At 41.5% G+C, this 24,083-nt stretch overlaps 1 protein-coding gene and 1 long non-coding RNA gene across 6 annotated transcripts in view; one reads left to right on the plus strand and one right to left on the minus strand.

The window, feature by feature from the left end:
* Positions 1 to 17,659, plus strand: part of VGLL4 (vestigial like family member 4) — a 146,223-nt gene extending 128,564 nt beyond the window's left edge. For all 4 annotated transcript variants that reach the window (XM_050957898.1, XM_050957897.1, XM_050957896.1 and 1 more), the window contains 3 exons: positions 5,981 to 6,206; positions 11,017 to 11,140; positions 14,900 to 17,659. In XM_050957898.1, coding sequence (XP_050813855.1) covers positions 5,981 to 6,206; positions 11,017 to 11,140; positions 14,900 to 15,168 — 619 coding nt within the window. In that variant the 3' untranslated portion in view covers positions 15,169 to 17,659. The remainder of the gene's footprint in view (positions 1 to 5,980; positions 6,207 to 11,016; positions 11,141 to 14,899) is intronic.
* On the minus strand, positions 17,487 to 18,907 carry LOC127053367 (uncharacterized). 2 transcript variants are annotated; one of them, XR_007775007.1, is made up of 3 exons: positions 18,831 to 18,907; positions 17,725 to 17,839; positions 17,487 to 17,569 (listed from the first exon to the last, which is right to left on the minus strand). It is a non-coding gene; the product is annotated as an uncharacterized LOC127053367 (long non-coding RNA). The 2 variants fall into 2 exon arrangements; XR_007775006.1 differs by having other exon boundaries at positions 17,725 to 17,842.
* Positions 18,908 to 24,083: the final 5,176 nt, after the last annotated feature.

The raw sequence follows: 24,083 nt of genomic DNA on the forward strand, positions 1-24,083 counted from the left end.
TTTGGAAACAGTTGGTCTTAAGGCGATGGAAGAAAAGAAGATTCAGGGAGTAGAAAATAATATATCAAGGAGAGTGGCAGACAAGCAGAGAGTAAATAGTGCACGTAAAAGAAATTGAGCGGTGGGAGAGATGAAATTGGGACTGTCAATGATAGGCTGGTGAGCACACATTTGAGGTGAGCTGGACGTGTGATAAGGATGGGAGAAGAATGACCAACAAAGTGGGCGGAAGAAGACAGCAAGAACAGACATGGAGGACCAAGGATATGCTGGAAAGACTTTATCAAGAGAAGTCTGAGGAGAATAGACTGGAACTCCAAGACCTATGAACCCATATCATAGACTGGAAGGAGCGGCGAAGAATCATGGGTACCTCTGATCCTGTGCAAAAAGGAGTTGAGAAGAGAAGTGAAGTGAAGAATTTAGTATTAATCTTAATCCTGGGTGTACTGAAATGGAAGTATACTATAGCCTGTGTAGTGCTCTTATGTTATTAGTCTGGGTGGTACTGTAAAGATTTGTGCTCGGCTCGAACAAAAATGGTGAATTTCCTCTGTAAAACTAGAAGAACCAAACATTTCTTGTTGTTGTCAGTGCTGGATAGATTTTCATGTGAATTACTTAAGAAAAGGAATTTTAAATACAATGGGCCAAAATATCCCCTGCCCAGAGGGGATCATCTTCACAGTGTGAGAAGGGGTTGAGGGTACACAGAGGGGCATGAGGCATGGCTTTCCTCTGTCTGGATAGCCTAATAGTCTCAGGCCCAGTCTCTGTGCTGCTGTTTCTTGCTCCTCATAGTTCCCCATCCCCCATAAATCCTGCTTGACAGCAAGGCTCATTCTGGAGCCATGCTATCTACCAATTTCTCACCATTTATGGCTGTGCATTACCTCTCTGCCCAAGAGGGGTAGAAGGAGTGGAGCAGGTGCAGACACTTAAAGGAGCAGAATTTAACTTCCACAGGAGTTTCCTATGGAAATTGTGTAGGGCTGTTATCTAGCGGATGCTCCCAAGGCTGAGGGGGGATATGCTTGCTCTTTATAAATATATCAGAGGGATTAATATTAGGGAGGGAGAGGAATTATTTAAGCTTAGTACCAGTGTAGACACAAGAACAAATGGGTATAAACTGGACACTAGGAAGTTTAGACTTGAAATTAGACGAAGGTTTCTAACCATTAGAGGAGTGAAGTTCTGGAACAGCCTTCCAAGGGGAGTAGTGGGGGCAAAAGACATATCTGACTTTAAGACTAAGCTTGATAAGTTTATGGAAGGGATGGTATGATGGGATAGCTTAATTTTGGCAATTGATCTTTGATTATCAGCAGATAAGTATGCCCAGTGGTCTGTGATAGGATGTTGGATGGGATGGGATCTGAGTTACTGCAGAGAATTCTTTCCTGAGTGCTGGCTGGCCCACATGCTCAGGGTTTAGCTGATTGCCATATTTGGGGTCGGGAAGGAATTTTCCTCCGGGGCAGATTGGCAGAGGCCCTGGAGGTTTTTTGCCTTCCTCTGCAGCGTGGGGAATGGGTCACTTGTTGGTGGATTCTCTGCACCTTGAGGTCTTCAAACCACAATTTGAAGACTTCAGTAACTCGGACATAGGTTAGGGGTTTGTTATAGAAGTGGATTGGTAGGGTTCTGTGGCCTGCTTTGTGCAGGAGGTCAGACTAGATGATCATATTGGTCCCTTCTGACCCTAAAGTCCATCCCCACCTTTCCTATTTCTCCCCCAAGCCTCATCGTAGGGAGGGATAATGTCACCTTGGTTTTGCTACGTTTCCTCACTTGGAGTGGTATTTTCCACTATACTTACCCTCCAAGTCTACAACCTAGGGCCCACCACCTCTGGCTCAGTTTTTCTGTTGGAATCCTACATAAATGGATATAAAATTCTATAGAAACATACAGACAGGGAATTATATATGTTACATGTTTGCTTGCATTTAAGCTTTATATAAAAGGAATAGAAATATGCATGGTATTTGCGTCGCATGTAAATATATGGAAAAAACTCACATTTTTGAGTTTCCTGTAACTGGTCAAGCTTTGCCATTTTGATCAGCAAATGCAATATTCTGGCATCAAAATCCCAAACATTGGGCAAAACTGTGAACCTACAGTTCCATTTTCACAGCAGAAACAGCTCTTTGTGGTGAAGAGACTTTTGCCTTTGAGAATTGATGTGTCTTCAGTACACAGACCAATAAAATCTGAGGGATATAATACTGTATTCTCGTCAGCCAGTGAAAATCTGAATTTGTCAGCAGGAAGAATTTGGTTTTGTACCGAGCAATGCTAATACTTTAAACTGTACTAAACCATATAGGCTTTAGTTGTGATCATACACCGAAGTGTAGCCTTTCTGGTTTGCAGCTGTGGATGGTATTGTGCTGCAGCAGGAAAAATTCTCTCTCTCTGTTGGCATCTATCACTAATATTTTCCTTAAATTTGAAAATAATGTAGGGCCAAATTCTGTTTACATTGATCACATAAGTAATTTCACTGGCTTAAATGTATTCTTGTGGTTCAAAGGGATTATTTTATGTGAGAAAGGCAATTAGAGTTTAGTTCATAATTTGTATATAGACTTAATTTGTTTTTAAGAGGGTAATATAATTTAATGATTTATTGACCAGACCATTTCATTGCTGCTGTCCAGGTTTAACTCATTATGTTGGTTTATTTATTTTATTTATTTAACAAAAAACTTCACTAAATGGAGACTTCGTATAAGGTTCAGCGTTTACACTTTTCAGACGGAAGGAAAGATTGTAGCTTGTTCGTGTTGTGCACTCAGTGGTCATTTTCAGTACTGTATTTTAAGAGTAGTTTGCTGTACTTTAAATATAGAAACTGCTGTGCTTCCCATCCAGTCTCTACTCACACCAGTCATTAGCTCAGTATAATGCAATCCGAAACGTCTTTCTTTAGAATGCTGATATTGCAGACTGCGTCGTGTGTACTGGCATGTTACTAGGCTGGCAAAGTCATAGAGCAAAGCACATGAGCACAAACCTGTAAGAATACATTTCCCAGTGTGTTGTGTACTGCTTTATACAGTGAGATCTCTTAAATGTCTGGTTATAAGGGCAGCAGTAACCTGTTGCTCCCTTCCACTGTGTCCGAATGCAATGAAGAATTGGTGCAGAAGTCGCTAATCATATTCTCACCAGGAATCCCATTCTTTCATGGAAAAAGTACAACTGCCTTTTTCAACAAAACTAGGCCCTACAGCCAATATCTAGCTTCATCATCAATCACAGTTAGGTCAGTATTAGGGTGACCAGATAGCAACTGTAAAAAAACAAGATGGAGTGGGGGAGGGGTAATAGGCGCCTATATAAGAAAAAGTCCCAATAAAAACGGGACATCTGGTAACCCTAGGTCAGTATAAATACAGAAAGTTTAGAAGGGAAAAAAAATCTTTCATTTCTTAACACAGAATGGATGCTACAGTCCATTAAGAAGTGGCTGATTACCCTTCTCCTGCTCTTCTCGCTCTCTTCTCCATCTCCTGGTCTCATATATTTTAAATGTTATATATTAAATATTCATCCAGCAGAGTAATCAGCCATTTTTTACTGGGACATGTGAACAAAAGGTAGCCATGGTTTAGAACAATAATGTAAATCTAAGTATAGTTTTGATTCTGAATGATATGAAGAAGTAGGCATCAAAACAAAGTTATTAAATACCGCTGTACAAACTAAAACATATAAAAAACCGATATAAAAACAGGTAGAGGGGTAAGTTAAGTAAAGGTCACTAAATTATGTTACACTCACATAAACTTTGCATTTTTATTTCTGTTAGATTTTGTGTAAGAAGGATGGCTAAATGGCTGTTAGCGGGTCTCAGTATCCTTATTTGCATCTGTTTACATTTGTTATGTAGGATTTTAACTTCCAATTTCTCAGTTGTTGGCTTCCCATTTCCTGCTAGCTCTAACAGTGCCCGACCTCTAGAAGGTGAAGTAGCTTCTTGTACTGGTCAGTTGTTTCAGTATTGAATAGTATTGCTGACATCTTGATTTTGGCATAATCTCACCATTATGGAAAAAGCTGTTTTCTCTTCTTCCTCACCCTTCGCAGCCCCAACCCTCCAGTCATACCAGCATTTCTGCAAAGTCTCTCTTGTGTATTATTTTGTTATGATGGGGTAAGACAAAGTTTTTAAATGGATTTATTTAATAAGTATCCATGTGGAAAATTTGGCAGCCTTGTTCCATAAAGTCTGCTCTTGCTCTGTTTTTCTCCTCCCTTTTCATAAAGCCACTTTTCTCTTCTAACTCTGTCTTTCATCCCTGGTATGAACTTGATGTGCCAGAACCATAGTACGGGGCTTTTGATAAAATTTAACCTTTAAAATACTGATTTTTCCAGAATGCCAATCAAACAAATGCTTATGTGGATGTGTGATTATGTCCTACTGCATGTCGTAATTCATCAAGTTGAAAGCGCAATTCTCTCTCTCGTATTAGTTCCCTTTTGAATGGTTTGTCGGTTTAGCAGCTTCCCCCGATGAACAGCAAATATACATCCATTAAGCAAAAGAATTTATAAAATTATTTATTTTTAAAGTGCAATAAATGTAGAAGTCTTAATTATGTGAGTGAATCTGTTGAGATGATTCACCAGTTGGTTGTAATTAATCTTCTATGGGAAGTGCTCTTGCTAATTAAAGAAACCTGGTGAAAGAAAATACAACCATTTGAGACAGAAATAAACAGTGGATTCTTCTCTTTAAATGTACCATGTTTCAACAATCCCACTGCCTTCAGTGGAGTTACTTCTGATGTTCATTGGGTCGCCCTAATGGCAGCATGTAGAATACTGACACTGCATACCCCAGCTAGCACAGGTATAGATTGCAGTGTGGATGGTGAGGCAGTGCTTAGGCGAGTAAAATGCCCCACATGCCTGAATCCCCAGGATATATATACAGTACATGGCTCTCTGCACACTCAACCAGTGCCCTAGTTTCGGCTATTGTTTTTAGCAGTGTAGTGTCCCAGCAGAGAAAGGCAGTGGGGAAAGGCTCTGGCAGTTCCACTCTGCCAGAGCCTTTCCTTGCTGCAGAGAAGCTGCTTATGGGGAGCTGCTGGAGCCTTTCGCTGCTGCATGTAGCTACAAACATAAATGTAGACATAACCTTAGATCAGTGGTTCCCAAACTTGTTCTGCCACTTGTGCAGGGAAAGCCCCTGGCGGGCCAAGCCGGTTTATGTACCTGCCGTGTCCGCAGTTTCGGCTGATAGTGGCTCCTGGTGGCTGTGGTTCGCTGCTCCAGGCCAATGGGAGCTGCTAGAAGTGGCGTGGGCCGAGGGACGTACTGGCCACCTCTTCCAGCAGCTGCCATTGGCCTGAAGCAGTGAACTGTGGCCACTGGGAGCCACGATTGGCCGAACCTGCGGACATGGCAGGTACACAAACCGGCTTGGCCCGCCAGGGGCTTTCCCTGCACAAGCGGCGGAACAAGTTTGGGAATCACTGCCTTAGATTGATAGATGTTCTTCCCATACACTTCAGCATTGCTTAAGGAAAGCTATTGCTATGAAGGTGGGGAGGGGGAGAGGAAGGTAGAGTAGACTTTAAGGCCAGAAACCTCCCAATTTAGAATCCTATAAAGTATGATCTGTATCCAGAATATGGCTCAATTCTTAAAGCATTAAATAAGTATGAGGAAATCTACAGGAAGATGTGACACTGTCTCCTGACAGAGCTTGAAAGCATAAATCACTCTTTAATAAAAGTGCGTACAGGAGATGGTGGGATGGATAGGGGATAGATTGATCTATTTTATACCTTATCGCGAAGAATTGAGCAGCACATGTTTTTGACAAGGCCTCTGTCTTGCAAATGTCATTTCAGCTGCATTGGAGTGCAGGGCACTTCCCCAGAATTATGTGATGTGGTTTTATGAAATGGTGGTAACAAAATAATTGACTGCCGTTTTCTTTTTAAACTGCTAGAAACAAGACTGCCAATGGGGATTATCGAAAGGAGCACAGAGACAGGAGTCGCAGTCCAATAGAACGGGCTGCTGCCCCAACAATGAGCCTTCATGCCAATCACATGTATGCCTCAATCCCAAGCTTGACCATGGATCAACCTCTAGCACTGACCAAAACCAGCATGGATGCAACACGAACAGTCAGCAGCATCACGCCTGCGCTGACATCTGTAGAACGGCAGCAGGTACTTGTCTTCTAGATTGATAAGACTCTCTGAGTTGTTGTAGGAAACCTTGCTGTACACACATTGATGACTTCCCAGACATAAGCAGAGTATGTTATGAATTACAATAGGTAATTCATAAATGATAATACTGTTCAGGCAAAACATGGTTGGTTGTGGGGGGGGCGGGGTTTGTGGTTTTTTTATTTAATTTCACAGTTAATTTTGATAAGATTCAGTGTTTTTCATGAGAGAAATGGCTGTCTGTTTGATTGCAAATAGCTTTCCTAAACTCTCTTCCACTCACCCACGTATTTTATGTTTTGATAAGCTTGTAAGTGCATGTGTTTGAATTAGAGATGCAAACTTACTGAGAGATCTGATTCACTCTGTTCAGATAATAGTTTGGGGGGCTCCTAATAGCCTCAGATAAAACTGATCAACTCAAAAGCACTAAAGGCACTGAGATCTCTTTGAGAATGCCTGTATGCCTTTGAAAGTCTCTCTACTGTGAGTATACTGAAGAGGGGAAGGAAAGGAAAGAAACATGAAAAGAAGAGGAAGAGGCTGTAATAACCTACAACTCTGCAACCCAGTGAGATACAGATCGCTGAAAGGTTCTTCTCATCACTGAATTAAAGCCCCACCCTAAATGCAGAAAGTCATTGAACAGATTTAGTCAGCGTGAAAAGGTTTGTCTGTGGAACTAATGACGCCATCTTCTCTGTACATAGTATGTTGTGCCACTATCTAATAGTGTTCCCTAACTGTATTGGAGATGTCTCTTTCTCCCCCATAATGGCTTCACTTTCCAACCCATGCCCCATAAAGGAGAAGGCATGAAGTAGGTAGGTCATGCAGTGGCACACACTCATACAAGTGTGCCATCTTGGGAGCAACATCTTCTTTTAAAGAATCCCTGCATTGTGAAGAGAGGTGGGTTTTCATGCATGTTACATAATAATTCCTCTCTTTTATGTGTCAAAACCACTTTCACCCCAACACCACAGTCCTTCTCATGAGTGAGAATCAACAGCCTCTATCTTGTTCAGCCAATGACTTATTAAAAGTTGTACCTTAGTGAGTTGTGGCTAGCTGCAGCATGGGAACATAAGCTGGCACATGTATCCAACCATTCCTTGCTCCCCCTATCATGATTTGTTGCAAAGAGTAAATCCATATATGTGGATGAATCTTTCAGTGGGGAAAATTTCCACTACAACTTGCAAATAATCTTTTGGCTGGATGACCAGCTCATATTTTATGGTTGGTGCAGTGGTTTTTCCCCACCAGTTCATTTTCCCTTCTCTCTTTTGTAGACTGAGCACTACAGTTCTTTCTCTACAGCTCTTGTGCTTGCATCCAACCTTTTAAACTCTTGCTGTGTGGAAATGGCCCTAGGATTGCTGCTATCTGCGTAACTCAATGTGCAGATTCTACAGCTATTGTTCTATGTACAACAGTTTGTTCAGTGATGACAGAGAAGGAAGGGACAGGCTTCCATTGATGACGCTGGTGCTCTCTGATAATATCACTCTTGTTTCTCAACCTGGCAGCCAGCCCTGACATACTCTGCTGTTCCTTAGGAGGTGTTTGTACTGGACTATACCCTAACACCCTGGCCAGATTTTTGTTTTGTTATCTTTGACATTTTGAGCTTAGTTGCAATCTAGTGTCTTGGGGAAATGGGATGGTGAGGCGAGTCCTTGCTAAGATTACAGTATAGAAATTGTGCAAGAAAGAAAATGTGTATGGAAAATAGCAATAGGAGGCTGTGGCTTGATTATACCTTAACTGAGTTCATACAACAGTAATACATGCTCACGTTTCTCTATCTGCTTCTGTGTCTAATGTGGCTATAGAAACACTGGTTTTGGCCAGTGTAGTTCAGCAATTGTAGTCACTATGCTATTAATTCCTCTGTACCTCTCATTTTAATATATTCACAGTGGTAATAGGCAGTGCTAGCACAGGCATTCTTGTGAAGTCCAGAGAAAGATGCACAAAGAAAACTCATTCACCCTATACAGATTTGTGTGCATATGTATAAAATAGGTTTTTTTGGAGAAATATCATCTTAGGCAAGGTGAAGAAACACAGTACTGCCAACAATGTAGCATATAAAATGAAATCTGTGTCCACTGTGCCTTGCGTACAAAGGAATCAAGAAACTGAAGCATTTTCCCTTTGCTTACTTTAAGTATATACCTCTGCCCCGATATAATGCGACCCAATATAAGGCGGGTTCGCATACAACGCGGTAAAGTTCTGACATGCTGCTCTGAGCAGCGTGTTAAGGGTGCCGGGCCAGGCCAGGGCCGAGGGGTTTGATAAGGGACAGAGGGTCTTGGGGGTGGTCAGGGGCTCCCCCTCCCCGGGTCTGGGGGGCAGGAGCTGTGGGAGGGCACTTTTGGGGGCCCTGCAGTCCCGAGTGGCAGGGTGCCAGGAGCAGCCTGCTCTGCTTCCCTTGTCCCAGCCCCAGCCGTGTCGCTCTGAGGAGGATGCTTGGGGAAAGGGATCCCCCCCCGCACTCACCAGTAGCAGCGGAAGCGGAGCAGCCCTGCCGCAGCCTGCTCCGCTTCCTGTCGCCGGTGAGTATGGGGGAGTCCTTTCCCCAACCTCTCCGCACTCACCTGTGGCGAGAAGTGGAGCGACGCGGCCCCAGCCTTCTCCCAGCCGTGTCGCTGGGGGGCAGCTGGGGAAGGTTCCTGCACTCACCTGCCCAGCGGGAAGTGGAGCGCCATGGCTGGGAGCTGGCGGAGTGGAGCTGGCTGGGGCTGGGCTGCTCGGCTTCCCACCGCAGGTGAGTGTGGGGGGCATCCTTTCCCCAACTTCCCCGCACTCACTGACAGCGGGAAGCGGAGCACTGCGGCTGGGAGCTGGCAGAGTGGAGTGGGCTGGGGCCGGGTTGCTCTGCTTCCTGCCGCTGCCAGTGAGTGCCTGTCAGGGGGTGGGTGGGTGGAGCAGTTAGGGGACAGGGTGGTTGGGTAGGGGGTGGGGTTCTGGGGGTGATTAGGGACGGGGTCTCTGGAGGGGGTAATCAGGGGACAAGGAACGAGGGGGCCAAAGCAAGTTTGATATAACGCTGTGAGATTTTTTTGTCTCCCAAGGGCTACGTTATATCAGAGTAGAGGTGTATTTGACTTTGCTATCAATGCAGTAGGATGTGAATGGACATTTTAGCTCACTATGTCTGGAAGAATAGTGAAAAAAAATCATATTACTTTGCTTTATGTAGTTGACATTTGACTCAGAAAAACTTTGATCTTGCAGTGAAATGAAATCTCTGTTCAATATGCCTAAGCAGAACATATGTTAAACAATGAAAGCCATTCCTTCCCCTGGTATTTCTCTTTTCCATTTACTTTGTGTTGAGGATAGGTTTAGTACAGTTTGCAGATTGACTGCAGTGAATTGAGAGTGAGGCATACAATTAAAATTATTTGCCAACTGCGCTGATTCAGGCAAGCCAGGTCATGTGCTACAGAGATGCAAAATGAACTCACATCATAAAATATACCAAATGTTTTAAGCAAAAATATTTTAGTGTGTGTGTTTTCCATCACGCCTCTCTTCAGGCAGCCACTTAGAGAAACCAGGACCATTCCTTTGCATACGACTTCCCCCTCTCCCCACACCTGAATGTTAAACTGAAATGACTCAGTATCTCAGAAATGTAGCAGTTAAAAGTTTTTTAATAATAGTGTTACTGGGGTTGCCAAGTGACTGAACAGTTTTGGGAAGTGTAAGAAGGGTGTTCCTTATGAGGCAGTGCCGGAAAGCCATGGCAGCAGTGGAAGTATAGCTTCATGAGCCAGAGAAACTTTTCTGAGCCATTTTCATCTATTTCTGTTCCACTGTTTTCAGTACTCCGATATTGCTTGGTGTTTTCTTTCTACTCTTCATGCTTTACATCAATATGGTGAGTGAAGCATGGGACTGAGTATTCATGACTCTGGGCGAGTAATTTAGCTGATCTTATTGCCTCAGTTTCTTCAACTATAAAAGTTAGGTTACCTAACTAATAGGGTTAACCTATTAATAATGTTTGCAAAGTACTTCAAGTTCTTTAGAAGGAAGATACTATGGAAGCTTTACAGCAGCTAATAAAATTCTCTCTAGTGTGGGGTTGACATTCAGTTCTGCACTGTCACCCCAAAGTGAGATCAAGAATTTGTTGTTTGATGGGTTGAGGGACTTTAAGGGTTGAGATGAAGTCTTGAAAGAGGCAAGGTTGGCTCTTTCAAGAGAGACCATAGAATATCAGCGTTGGAAGGGACCTCAGGAGGTCATCTAGTCCAACCCCCTGCTCAAAGCAGGACCAATCCCCAGACAGATTTTTGCCCCAGATCCCTAAATGGCCCCCTCAAGGATTGAACTCAAAACCCTGGGTTTAGTAGGCCAATGCTCAAACCACTGAGCTATCCCTCTTCCCGGATAGAAGCAGCCTTTGTATTTTGTGAAGGGAGGTAGGTCAAATTCTACTGCATGCACAGTCATTTTTATGAAGTAATTTTATTTTTTTTATTTTAGACCTTGTCTTTACAAATGTTTTCCAATTTCAGGTTTTGTTCTAATATTGCAGTATCATGTACATGATGGGATTTGCTCTGTGGCCTATTATTTTGGTTTTAATTTACTATATTGAATTAGATATTTTAGGGATTACTTGTAGCCAGATAACTCTCTCCTCCTCTCTTACATAATAAAATGTATTTGCTCACAGCTGACAGATCCCCGCTAAGATTATTTCAGTTAACGTATGCTTTAAGAGAGAGCACTGTTTGTTCCAGTGATCTTGTTGCATAACAATTCTGTTCTTTTCCCTCAGAACCGTCCATCTGTAATCACGTGTGCCTCTGCAAACACCCGTAACTGTAACCTCTCTCATTGTCCCATCGCCCACAGTAGCTGTGGTTCAGCCATGCAAGCAAGTTACAGAAGACCATCTAGCAGTAAGTTATGCTTTTCTCTCCTCTCTTGGGGCTTTGAGCTTCAGCATTCCTAGATGGCCAAATTATCCAACCCTGTTTTAACACTTCACCATTTGTACTGAATAAATGGCAGGGTTTGGGAGTTATGGCTTATTGTATCTTGCTAGTGACTCAATAGTTATGAATGAGGTGGCCTTTTTGCTACAGTCAACTATTTGGAAGGGCTTTTTATTGTGATCACTTTCCATCCTTCTAATATAGAATTATGGGGTTCTGTGTTTATTGCTAATTTCTGTATCAAAATGAAAACAATTTTTTTTCTATTATCTCTACAAACTCCGTCTGGGCTCACAGAGCCATGCTGGGTTCTCTCCATTCCACAGTGGTATTGCAGAAATGTAACTGATTGGAAATTGGTAGACAGTTCCGTTGATGTGCAAGATGGAAAAAAATCCAGCTCCCTCCCTCTTAGTTGTGTTGGAGCTGCAGAGCTAGCAAGAATAAAAAGCAGTAAAAATATGGGGCCTTGTCTTGCAATCAAATTTGTATGCGCAGCCCCTTGTGCAAGCGCAAAGCACCATTAAAGGAGTTATTTTGTGCCTCAAGTCAGTACTTGAGTAAGAAGGTGCCATTTCTAAATAGTTATTTATCAAATAGTGGCAAGGAAGCAGGGGCACTCTTTTGCAAAGGTTTTAAAAACAAGAATAAACAATAACAAGCAGCAAATGGAGGTGGGCATTAAATCTTAAACCTCCTTCTAACCCTTCTTTTCATGCCCTGTAAGCTGTCTAGGGCAGTGAACTGTTTGTAAAGCAACGTGCATGCGTGGGGAGCCTTCCTTGCCCTCCGCTCACTTTGCACAGTAGAGGCTTCCGAAGCCCTCCCCTTACTGCACTGTGGAATGGTTATGTTTCTGCTTTGGTCACAGGCCTTTGCAATTACAGACAGCAGGTTTCACTCGGCCTTGATGATGCTGGATGTACTTTCAAGCTTCCTCTTTGTGTATAAATGCAGAAAGGAAGCTACAATCTTTACTTGGCACTCTAAACATTCCCCCAGCATAGGTTTCTACTTTCAGTTCAATTAGAGGGGTCTTTCTTAACCAAAATAGTTGTACTGGTACAAAATGTACGGCTGTAGACCAATTACTGTTGAAAACAGAACTCAGGAAGAGCCTAAGTTACTTAAGATGCTTTTGAAAATTTTACCCACTCTAAATATCAAACACCTGAATATGCATGTCCCTCTGAGATATTAGTTTCATTTCAGGGCAGGTTAAGAAGAAAGATAAGAAATAATTAGGGCTGTCAATCAAGATTAATTGCACTTATAACAATAGAATACACATTGAAATTTATTAAATATTTTTGGATGTTTTACTACATTTTCAGTATTGATTTCAATTACAGCACAGAATACAAAGTGCACAGTGCCCATTTTTTATAACAAATATGTACTGGAAAAATACTATTTCTTTATCATTTTTAAATTCACCTCATACAAGTACTGTAGTGCAATCTCTTTTATCATGAAAGTGTAACTTACAAGAGCAAATTATCATTATTATTTTTTGGTTACATAACTGCACTCAAAAACAAAATAGTGTAAAACTTTAGCGCCTGCACATCCACTCAATCCTACTTCTTATTCTGCCAATTGCTAAAACAAACAAGTTTGTTTACATTGATGGGAGATACTGCTGCCTGGTTATTTACAGTATCACCTGAAAGTGAGAACAGGCATTGGCATAGCACTTTTGTAGCTGGGGTTGCAAGGTATTTACATGCCAGATATGCTAAACATTTGTATGCCCCTTCATACTTTGGCCACCATTCCAGAGGACATGCTTCCATGCTGATGAGGCTCGTTAAAAAAATGAGTCAATTAAATTTGTGACTGGTCTCCTGCTCTGTTTTACCCACATTCTGCAAATATTTCATGTTATAGCAGTTTCGGATGATGACCCAGCACGTTTGTTTTAAGAACATTTTCATAGCAGATTTGACAAAATGCAAAGAAGTTACCGATGTGAGATTTCTAAAAATAGCTACAGCATTCGACCCAGTGTTTAAGAATCTGAAGTGCCTTCCAAAATCTGAGAGGGATGAGGTGTGGAGTATGCTTTCAGAAGTCTTAAAAGAGCAATGCTGATGTGGAAACTACAGAACCCAAACCACCAAAAAAGAAAATCAACCTTCTGCTGGTGGCATCTGACTCAAATGAACATGTGTCAGTCCGCACTCCTCTGGATCGTTACCAAGCAGAACCCATCATCAGCATGGAAGCAGGTCCTCTGGAATGGTGGTTGAAGCATGAAGGGACATCTGAATCTTTAGCACATCTAGCACACAAATATCTTGCAACGCCAGCTCCAACAGTGCCATGCGAACACCTGTTCTCACTTTCAGGTGACATTGTAAACAAGAAGCAGGCAGCATTATTTCCTGCAAATTGTAACCAACCTTATTTGTCTGAGCGATTGGCTGAACAAAAAGTAGGACTGAGTGGACTTGTAGGCTCTAAAGTTTTACATTTGTTTTATTTTTGAATGCAGGTTTTTTTATATAATTCTACATTTGTAAGTTCAACTTTCATGATAGAGATTGCATTACAGTACTTTGAGGTGAATTGAAAATGTTTCTTTTTTTACATTGCAAATATTTGTAATCAAAAATAAATTGAGCACTGTACACTTTGTATTCTGTGTTGTAATTTAAATAACTACATTTTAAAATATATTAAACATCCAAAAATAATTAAAATAAATGTTATTCTACTGTTTACAGTGCAATTAATCATGATTAATTTTTTAATCGCTTTACAGCCCTAGAAATAATACTAATTTCCTTGTCCCTGCTGGTCCACACTTTCTAGACAAATTTGCAGTATGTTGTCCATTCTGAGTCTCAACAACATATAGGATCAGCTGAGAAATTCTTTTCAGATTGGAACAGCTGCCACATTTGCAAAAGTTTTGGAATGATTCTAATCATTTTCAGAATGTTTTCATCATTTAAATGCTTATTATTTATGCTTGACATCCCATTGTTTTGAAAGGAATTGGGCAGGATAAGATAACACAGAATGAGATTTTTAACCTATTTTTAAAAGCTTATTATGAGGCTTTGTGCATAAACTTTAAAACTATGTATTTCTTAACACAAGAGAGTTTTAAATGATTCCTCCTTTATTTACCTGCAAAGATCTGTTCTCAGATGCTTGCTTTCTCCTACAGTGGTTTTTTATCTTACTGATGCAACTCAGTGAGTGCCTGCAGTTCACTTACTTGAAAAGTGGAACTTTGAACCCAGCTCTTGGCAGCTACCGTAGAAAGCATTTCAGCTCACCTATAAGTAATTTAGGGACTGAGCCAAAGTCTATTGACTTCAACAGACTGTGCACCAAGTCCTTAAAGGATGGGCTCAAGTGGAATTAATGGAAAATGAACACATTTTCTATGGGATTGTTGTTGTTTTTTTCTATAAAATTGGATATTTAACTATTCAAAATTTATATTATCAGCCTGAGGGATGCTATCAGAAAGCTAGGGTCCTCTGTATAAAAAGTGCAAGGCCAAATTTTGGCCAGTGTAGGTAACGAGAAAAATGTTCTCTAGTTGAACTTGATCTGCTTCTGCATTTTTAAGTCCTCCTCCAATAAAATGATGCAAAAAGTCCAGCTGGTACCAAAATGGGAGGAAGGAAGAATCTGGGAGTAGCATCTGGTAGCTAGAGTCTGTATTCAAATATTGGTTTTGTCTTGTCTGTTTCTCCCATCTAGCTACCACTGCCTGTGATCCAGTGGTGGAAGAGCACTTCCGCAGAAGCCTTGGCAAGAATTACAAGGAGCCTGAGCCAGTGGCAAACTCTGTGTCCATCACAGGATCAGTTGATGACCACTTTGCCAAAGCACTTGGGGATACATGGCTTCAAATTAAAGCTGCAAAGGATGGAGTGTCCAGCAGTCCTGAGTCTGCTTCAAGGCGGGGCCAATCTTCCCCTTCCTCCCACATGGTCAATCATAATCATTCTCCCTCTGTAGTCTCATGAAGAGAGCAGATCATCACACTTCCGAATTTGCATGGTTTGACTGAGCTTTGAATAGTAGTGAGGTGAGGGGAGATTAGTTTTCAACACGTTTTTGTGTACTTGTTTGGTATTTGTACAAGGGTGCCCTTAAAGATGATAGCAGGAACTATTTGATAAAGATCTATATGATGTAGCATCCTTTTTTTCCTGCCTCAGTTACCAAAGAAACCTCTGATGCAAGCATCTGCTACCCCTTTAAAAAAATGCATGCTAATCTACAAAAAAGCCATTACACACACACACACACAGTTGGTTGACCCAAATGCTTTTTGCTTCTGTTAGCTTCTTGACACTACAATTTGCCTGCCTTCTCCCCCCCCCCCCCCCCCCGGTGAAGTAATTTTGTATGTATATACTTGAAAAGAACTGTCATGTATGATTTGCACTATTGGAGGAGGACTAAAGTTGCATGGCAACTTTATGCATGATGCTAATTTTCTGAAGGCAAACTGCTGAAAAAAAGGGTTTAAGTGACATTTCTATCAGTTTTTTGTGTTTTTTTTAAACTGCTTTGGAAGGGGAAGTCTCATACAGGTTATAGCTCTTTCTTTAGATTTCAGGTGCTTAGTGCTTGCAACTGGACTGCATAACTTACAGACCACACGGGCATTTAATTTCTTCTAAACACTGCAGTTTGTTAGAGTAGAGCTGAGGATGGAGAGTTCAATAGTGCTTAAAGATGCATGTTATGAAAAATAGCTGGTATCTATTAATGTATAGACTGTAAGAAACATAATACTTATTAGCTTTTCTTCAGAATTAGTTTATTTTTGTCAGTAACAGTCCTAGATATACTTACTGCTGGTACAGTTGTACTCTGATTCACTTTATTAGCAGCCAGCCAGAGAGGACAGCCTCAGGACAGGCCTCATAAATGAAGCAGTTTAGAAACATATGATGCGTGGTACAGGATGCTATAGCTTTGCGCATGAATGAATAACCATTTATGTTTGCATTACTGTCTGCTTAACATGAATTTGCTTCCTAAAACTAGAAGTCTGTGTAATCCTATTTTAACTAGCTACAGAAACTGCTACCTTTAAATATCTTGGACAACAGATTGTTACAGTTTGTGAAATATGAGCTTTAATTTTTAAGCTTACTCATAAACCTAGGCCAAGGCAGCATACATTCCTCCAGTAGAAAACTTTATACAGGTATTACTGCATTTATTATCATTTGCTATATTAATAGCTACTAACTAGACATTAGGTAATAGAGGCAGGCATAAAAACACAGCTGTGTTAGTAATAAAGTGCTTCTCATCTTTTTGTTAAATATAACTATTCTCCCCCCCCCCAATACATTCCATCATCCCAGTACAGTTACAAGTAGTGCTTTTTTTGTTTTTGTTTAAAATTCTGGGTTACCTGAAGAGACTGGTTCAATATAGAAAGTTACGATTAGTTGGAAGAACTACATGTGATGTATTATGGACTGTTACAGTATTGGGTCCATTGTGGCTTTTATTTTAATTTTTTTTATGTTAAGCTGTTTTAATTTGAGAAAATATCAGAAGATTGGCTCTTACTCATGTTGAGAGGGTGGCTGCTCAATTTTTTAAAAAAACAGAAACCACAAAAACAAGCCCCCAGTTTCACACATTTCACTACCATCTTACTGGGTAGTCAACGCTTACCTGCTTTGGCATTCAGTACCCTACTCTCTGTAGGAAAATTGTTAAAAGAACACTTTTTTATATAGGTAACTTTAAGACCATCGTTACGCTGTGCGTAAAGAATGTACAGAGAAATTTGTAGGTATTTTTTGAGGAACAATTAATTTGTTAATGATATGTAGCTATTTAATTTTTCCCTTTCCTTTATTGTAATCATTCATTTTTTTGTTTGGAGAAAAAAGTTGATCTTTTTTTGTTGTAGATTTGTCTGTAATACATTAAAAAAGTGCAGGAACACAGTTATTCTATGAGAACACTGCATTAGCATTAATAGCCACTAGTTTGTTATTGCTACAGGCTACTGAGCATTGTAACAGTAAAATACTAATACTGTAGATGGACTCTGTGGAAAATGTGACTCCTTCTACATTTCTTTGTAAACACAAATGTTTTTAAAGCTAATATTTTCAGTAATAGCTGTTTTACAAGGTCACATTTACTTATCTGAGATAGGTAAATGGATGTGGGGCAATAAAGATTTAATGTGATATGTCCAGTAAAAACAAATATATTAAACACAATTATGTCATGAAAGCCAAAGGGTTGGGGGGAAAGTAAACTCACCGTAATAACGCATAGTGAAGTTTCTTCACAGAGCCATGTTATCTGCTACAGTTCAGTCTGAAAGATTCTCTCCGTGTTTGTAAATCTGTAATATACCATTCTTTTGTGGCCTTGTTTCACCTGGGGAAAAGAAAAAAAGGTTTGGCAGGCCATCTTTTTTTTTTGTACTTAAAAAGTAGCCTTAAAGAACAATAAAGTGCTCTTAAATCACAGGTGTGTGCATACTCTTCTTTGTAATTTGGTTAAAAAGGAAGTATTGAAATCGACCATCTTACCTTTGCTAGGATTGGAGTAAGGGAACAATGCATCAAACTGGGATCTTTCCCGCTAGATGGAGACACGCCTAGACCACTGTCCTCGCACCCCATTTTTCCATGCAGCATGTATATCCTGCTGAGACCATAGCCAGTGATGAATAGCAGTTAAGGACACATATATGGGATGATATAGATCATACAAAAGCTGCCACTGCTCTGACCAGCACTAAGAGTTGTTCACCCACCACGTTTTGAGACATGCCAGCACAGATGGCATTGGGTACCTGCTGTTTTTTCCCTCTGGCAAGGGCAACTGGTTGTAGGCAGGTTGATAACACTTTCCACAGTTATAGTGGCTGCAATGGACCACTGTGTGGCAAACTCCAAAAAAGGCTTGTTCCTGCAGCAGTATTTAAGAATGCCAACAGTTTTGTGAGCACATCACTAGGGACGTGTGCGTTCAGGGTTGGAAGCGCAGCTCTGCCACTATAACCCATAGACTCATCCTACAGCAATGAAAGGGGTTTCTCTGTCAGAACTCTGCCTCCCCGAGTGGTGGTGGTAGTTAGGTCAAGAGAAGCATTCTTCCTTCTGTCTACACCAGGTGTTAGGTCACCATAGCTACAGTGCTCAGGAGCTGTGAATTTTTCACAGCCCTGAACAGGCTAGCTAAATTCTGAATGTAGGCAAGGCCTGCAGTACAACCAGGGAAACTACTGAAATATTTTTGGCACAATTCCCATTGATCAAGTCACGGAGATCTCAGCATATCATTTCCATAGAGGACTAGAAGGCAGCTGTTCATATTTAATGCAGCTTAACAAGTAGCAGCCACTAAACAGTTACTATTTTAGCAAGAGAGAATGGTCCATTCACATATCTTTGCTATATAGGCAGTGAAGAGAAACTCATTTCTTCTTTTTCCACTTTGTCCTATCCCTCACATTCTTGGAGCTTACCTACACTGTGAAACTCACCCTCTGCTGACCAGAGGTATATAGAGAAGGATACTTGTGTTCGGCACAGTTTTAAAAAATGTGGTTAAAATCTGCTCTAAGGAGGGGATTTTAGTGAAAAATAATTTGACTAGAAGCTGATGTCTCTAAAAACAAATGTGCTGGTACCTGATGTTCAGGAGCATTCGATAACATTCTTCAGAGAATGAGACAAATTTCAGTTCAGTCTATAGCGGAGGTGTGTCTGCAAAAAAGTACAGTTATTTCACTGAGAACTTGTTGCCTTTGATGTTCAATAGGAATGATGTTATACAGTGTTGTAAATTGTGTTCAAAGAATCTAAACTTCTGAAAAAATGTGCCAGGAATTAAGTGTGCGTGCATTGGTGCAGGAAACTGAGAACACACCAAAATTAATTAGGGATGTTTTTCAAATATGTTAAGCTCTCTGTAACTTCCCATGAAAGAAGCCTAAATACACAAAGTAAGTGACTTTTGGAAGGGGAGTTAGCTACAATGGTCTGTTGTCTAAACAGTGCTTTAGATACCACCGAAGGGGTGTAAAAATTCCAGTGCGCACTAGTATGATGTGCACTAACTGGCCCATATGGACCTTGCTAGTGCACACATGTTCTCTAGTGTGTGTTAGTGTAGTACTGTATCATACAGGGTTATATTAATGTGCATCAGGGAACCACGGCAGCAGTCAACAAAGGGTATGTCTAGACTTCAATCACAGGGTGTGATTGCAGAACTAGCTTTAAGTAGTGCATGCTTCTGACCAGGCCACCCGACTACTTCCTGAGATTTTTGGGGGGACGGGGAGGGGTCCTAGAGCAGTGAAGCTGTATGACCAAGATAACTAGGTTAAAGCTAGCTTGAATATGTCTACTTGAGCTTCAGTCACAGGCTAGGTATGTCTATATTGAAATCATAAAGTCATATTATTTGATGGGGTGGTCATTGCCTATTCAAGAATGAACAAACAGATCCTGTACGCAACAATATTTAGTAACTGTATGTTACTAAAACAACAACAAAAACCAATGAAACCATGACATGCCTCCTTGACTATTGCTTGTATCTTCTTTTGGTGACGACAGCATGGTTCTGAAGAGCATTTTTCTCTTTAATTTTACTGCTGCTTTTTTTGAATTGCATCTTCAAGTTATTCTGTAGACACAAAGGAAACCCAATATGAATCTGCATCTACTTCTGCTAAATTAGTTTCATACCAGAATTTTAATTAAAAAAAACAAACAGGTATCACAGATGACAAACATACAGGTTACCCATCAAACTCAGGTTGTTCTGAATGTTTCACTGGAATCTAAGCTTTAAATATTTCTACCTCTTCAGGCTGCAAAACCAACCTTTAAAAAGCTGACAACAGGATAGCGACAGATTGAAACAATAGCACCAGGACAAGTGAACTTCCCCCATCTTGTTGGATGAAACTTTTAGGCTTACTTACACCTCCTTAGTTGCCAAACTTGTTAACAGTGTCGCTGCTGAATGGTTATCAGACCTATCCATCAAATTATGCTTATCTGATGGGGCAGCATGTATTTGGCCTGTCTCAGTGTTCCATATAAAGCTGTAGCCAAATACATGCAACAGCAGCAGCAATGGTAATTGAAGTAAAAACCCAGTGCTTGTCTATACTGTCCTGCAGTTTGGCCTATGGAGGTGTGAATAGCAGCATAAATCAAAGTGGTGTGCTGTGACACCCTTGTGCAGATACTGCAAGCTCAAACAAACAGGTTCCTAGTTCGCGTCACTTTAACCCTCTTCAAACAAGACTATATTAACGGGAACTAGGATCCTTTTAGTTTGCACCTGTAGCATCTACATGGCAGAGTTATAGCATAGCACTTTGGTGTGCCCTACTATTCACACACTGTAGTCTGAAGGGTGGGGCAATTTAGACACAGACCAAGTTCTGTTCTAGTTTGGATGCCAGCAACTTTTCCATTAGCAACTGTCCATGTTCTTCGATGGGGGGATCAGATTTCACTAGAACTCCCTGTAGATTTCTTTTAACCCTGATCCTGAGTCATCCCTGTGATAGCAGAGTAATAACTGTCACTTACTTACAGGTGATAAAAAGGTAACCACATTTTGAATTAAAATCCACGATGGCTGTGTGAATGGTGACTTCCCCCAATATCCAAATACCACGCCAGTGCAGAAAGCTGCCTGTCTAGCACTTTCTGACAAGACATGTAAGAGAGACTTTAAATGGGTTTGTGTAAGAGTGCTACTCACCAGGGCTGGTCCAGTCATTCTCAGGAAGAAGAATCTGCTTCTTGTCATCATTTTTGGTTTCAGATATCACCATTGCTCAACAAGGATCTAATCAGCATCTTCCAGCACTACAGGGAACTGCTATTTCCAAAACTGAGGCCCCTGGTTTCAGCTAGGCCATCTCCATAAAGGGAGAGAGCGAAAACTGACTGTCCACAGATCCAAATTTATATTTAACTAACATCATGTCATATGTACCTAAGGGGTTTTCTAAAGTAATCACTTAATCAAGGCCTCCCAAGAGGATAAAGCCATTCTAGATATGACTAGCTGTCTATACTGTTCATGCACACTCCACACTAGAAGTCCCACATCAGAGAATGCACCTACAGTAACTCCTCACTTAACGTTGTCCTGGTTAATGTTGTTTCGTTATGTCGCTGACCTATTAGCGAACATGCTCGTTTAAAGTTGCGCAATGCTCCCTTGTAACATTTGGCAGCTGCCTGCTCTGTTCACTGCTTGCAGGAAGAGCAGCCCCTTAGAGCTAGCTGCTGAGAGTTTAGAACCAGGGTGGACTGGTAACGCCCCCATCAGCTCCCCTAAGTTCCCTGTGCGGCAGCCGCCCAGCAGGCTATCAATTGCAGGCAGTTCAGCTGTCCCTCCCCACATTGCTGAGTGCTGCTCCTGCCCTCTGCCTTGGAGCTGCTCCCGGGAGCCTCCTGCTTGCTGTGCAGGGGATGGCGGGGAAGAGGGATGCTGATGTCAGAGTGTCCCCCTCCCCCCACTCCTTTACCCCATCTCCACGGCGGGGGGGGGGAAGACACGAGACAGGACTCAGGATCAAGGCAGCATGATGGCAGCAGCTGCTGTCTCAACTTGCTGATCTATTTAAGAAGGCAGTGTATTTAAAGTGGGGTCAGCATACTTAAAGGGGCAATGTGTGTCTCCTCTCTCTCTCTCTAACACATCCACCCCATCCCAGCACTTTGGAAAGTGGAGGGAGTGGTGCGCTCCAGTGGAATAGCATGGGTTCATCATTATGTTCAGTTTCCACAGGGAATGTTTGCAACCACTGCCATGCATCTATTGTGTCACCTCCCTCCATTCCTGCTGCCTTGTAGAGTGTGAGGCTACATTAGCAACAATGTGTTAACCCTTGAGGGCTCAGTCGAGTGCTAGTTCATCATTCAGCAGTAAGGCATTCCCCAGGAAATATCCCACCCTCTGACTCCACCACCTCAACCAAGCTTCACAATCATGATTGCTGTGTACAGTATTAAATTGTTTGTTTAAAACTTATACTCTGTGTGTGTATATATAATGTCTTTTGTCTATCAAAAAAAATTTCCCTGGAACCTAACTCCGTCCCTCATCCCATTTACATTAATGCTTATTGGGAAACTGTATTCGCTTAACATCATTCTGCTTAAAGTAGCAGTTTTCAGGAACATAACTACAACGTTAAGCGAGGAGTTACTGTATTTTAACAAGGTCAAAATAATAGGAGTTTTAACTATCCCTTACTGGAAGTTCAAATGGGTTCGCTCCTCTTAAATGTGTTTTCCTGCATCTAAAAGGAGCAGCGGTCTTTGGTTGTGGGTTTGGTTTTTTTGTCATTTATGGATTAATGGCTCTCTTGTCCTTCAGTCCTAGAATGCTCCCATCTGGTTCCATTGGGCTCTTTCCCATGACATATACATCCATCAATGAATGAATGGAGATTATCTCAGAGAGCTGGAAGGGACCCTGAAAGGTCATCAAGTCCAGCCTCCTGCTTTCATTAGCAGGACCAAGTACTGATTTTGCCCCAGATCCTGAAGTGGGCCCCCCTCAAGGATCGAATTCACAACCCTGAGATTAGCAGGCCAATGCTCAAACCACTGAGCTGTCCCTCCCCCCTGCACAAGAAGGCCCGTGTGTCCAGGGGGAGGAGAGTGAGTACTAGTCACCGTGTTTCAGGGATATGTGTTCTCTCTGTGTGGGAAGGGAGGAGATGTTTACAGCCATGTGGGGGGCATAGCAAGTGCTGCCTTCGGGCCTCGTAGAGTCAATGGAATCCATGGGTACGTATGGATCCACTGTTCCAGATCTCAGGGCCATTTGGTGCGCACACAACTACACCGTGAACCTCTTTCGCTACAAGCACAATTCAGGTATTACACTGTCAGTAACACCCAAGGTTGCAATCTAGATGTACCCTAGGTCTCTTTCTCTCCCTGTTATTAACCCATTTAGTACACACCATTGAATGTCATCTTTGCTTCTGAGTCAACACCCATTTTTTCCTGTTTCAGGACAGGTTAACTGACTGTAACAGAGGTGTTCTCAGTGTCTTTTCCTAGATTAGGTTTGATTTTTCTGCTTTCAAGTATATTGATTTGCATTTAATAAGTTTTCTTGCCCCATTCCACTGACTACATTTGACCATTACATATTTGCAAAATTAATATACGTTGAGCCCACTGCTTATTAACACAAAGGCCTCTTTACACTTCCCTGCTAGAGAAAATGGATCTAGACAAGGTTGCAAGTCACACTGTCTACGTGTTGTAAAGGGACCTTAGTGTAAATGAGACTCAGGGTTCCCTCTCTTCCCAGTTGCAAGAAGGAAGCTCTCCTGTTACCATGTGCATGACAATGGCCACCTTTCCCAGACCTGCTTACTATTACACCTCTACCTCGATATAGCGCTGTCCTCGGGAGCCAAAAAATCTTACCGTGTTATAGGTGAAACCGCGTTATATCAAACTTGCTTTGATCTGCCGGAGTGTGCAGCCCCGTCCCTCCGGAGTGCTGCTTTACCGCATTATATCCAAATTCGTGTTATATCGAGTCATGTTATATTGAGGTAGCAGTGTACTTAGTTTTACCAACAGACTCGCAGCATAACTTCCAGAATACTAAATATTAATTTAACCCTTTTTTTTAAAAAAAGCAGACATGGTTCTTACTGGGCAGGCACAGAAATGTAGGGCTGGGAGGGACTTCAAGAGGTCATCTAGTCCAATCCACAATAAGGCAGGATTAAGTAAACCTAGACCATCCCTGACAGGTATCTGTCTAACTTGATGGGGATTCCACAACCTCCCTAGGTAACCTGTTCTAGTGCTTAACTATCCTTACAGTTAAAAAGTTTTTTCTAATATCAACCTAAATCTCCCTTGCTGCAAAC

This window comes from Gopherus flavomarginatus, chromosome 6, assembly GCF_025201925.1.
Source record: "Gopherus flavomarginatus isolate rGopFla2 chromosome 6, rGopFla2.mat.asm, whole genome shotgun sequence".
NCBI lineage: Eukaryota > Metazoa > Chordata > Testudines > Testudinidae > Gopherus > Gopherus flavomarginatus.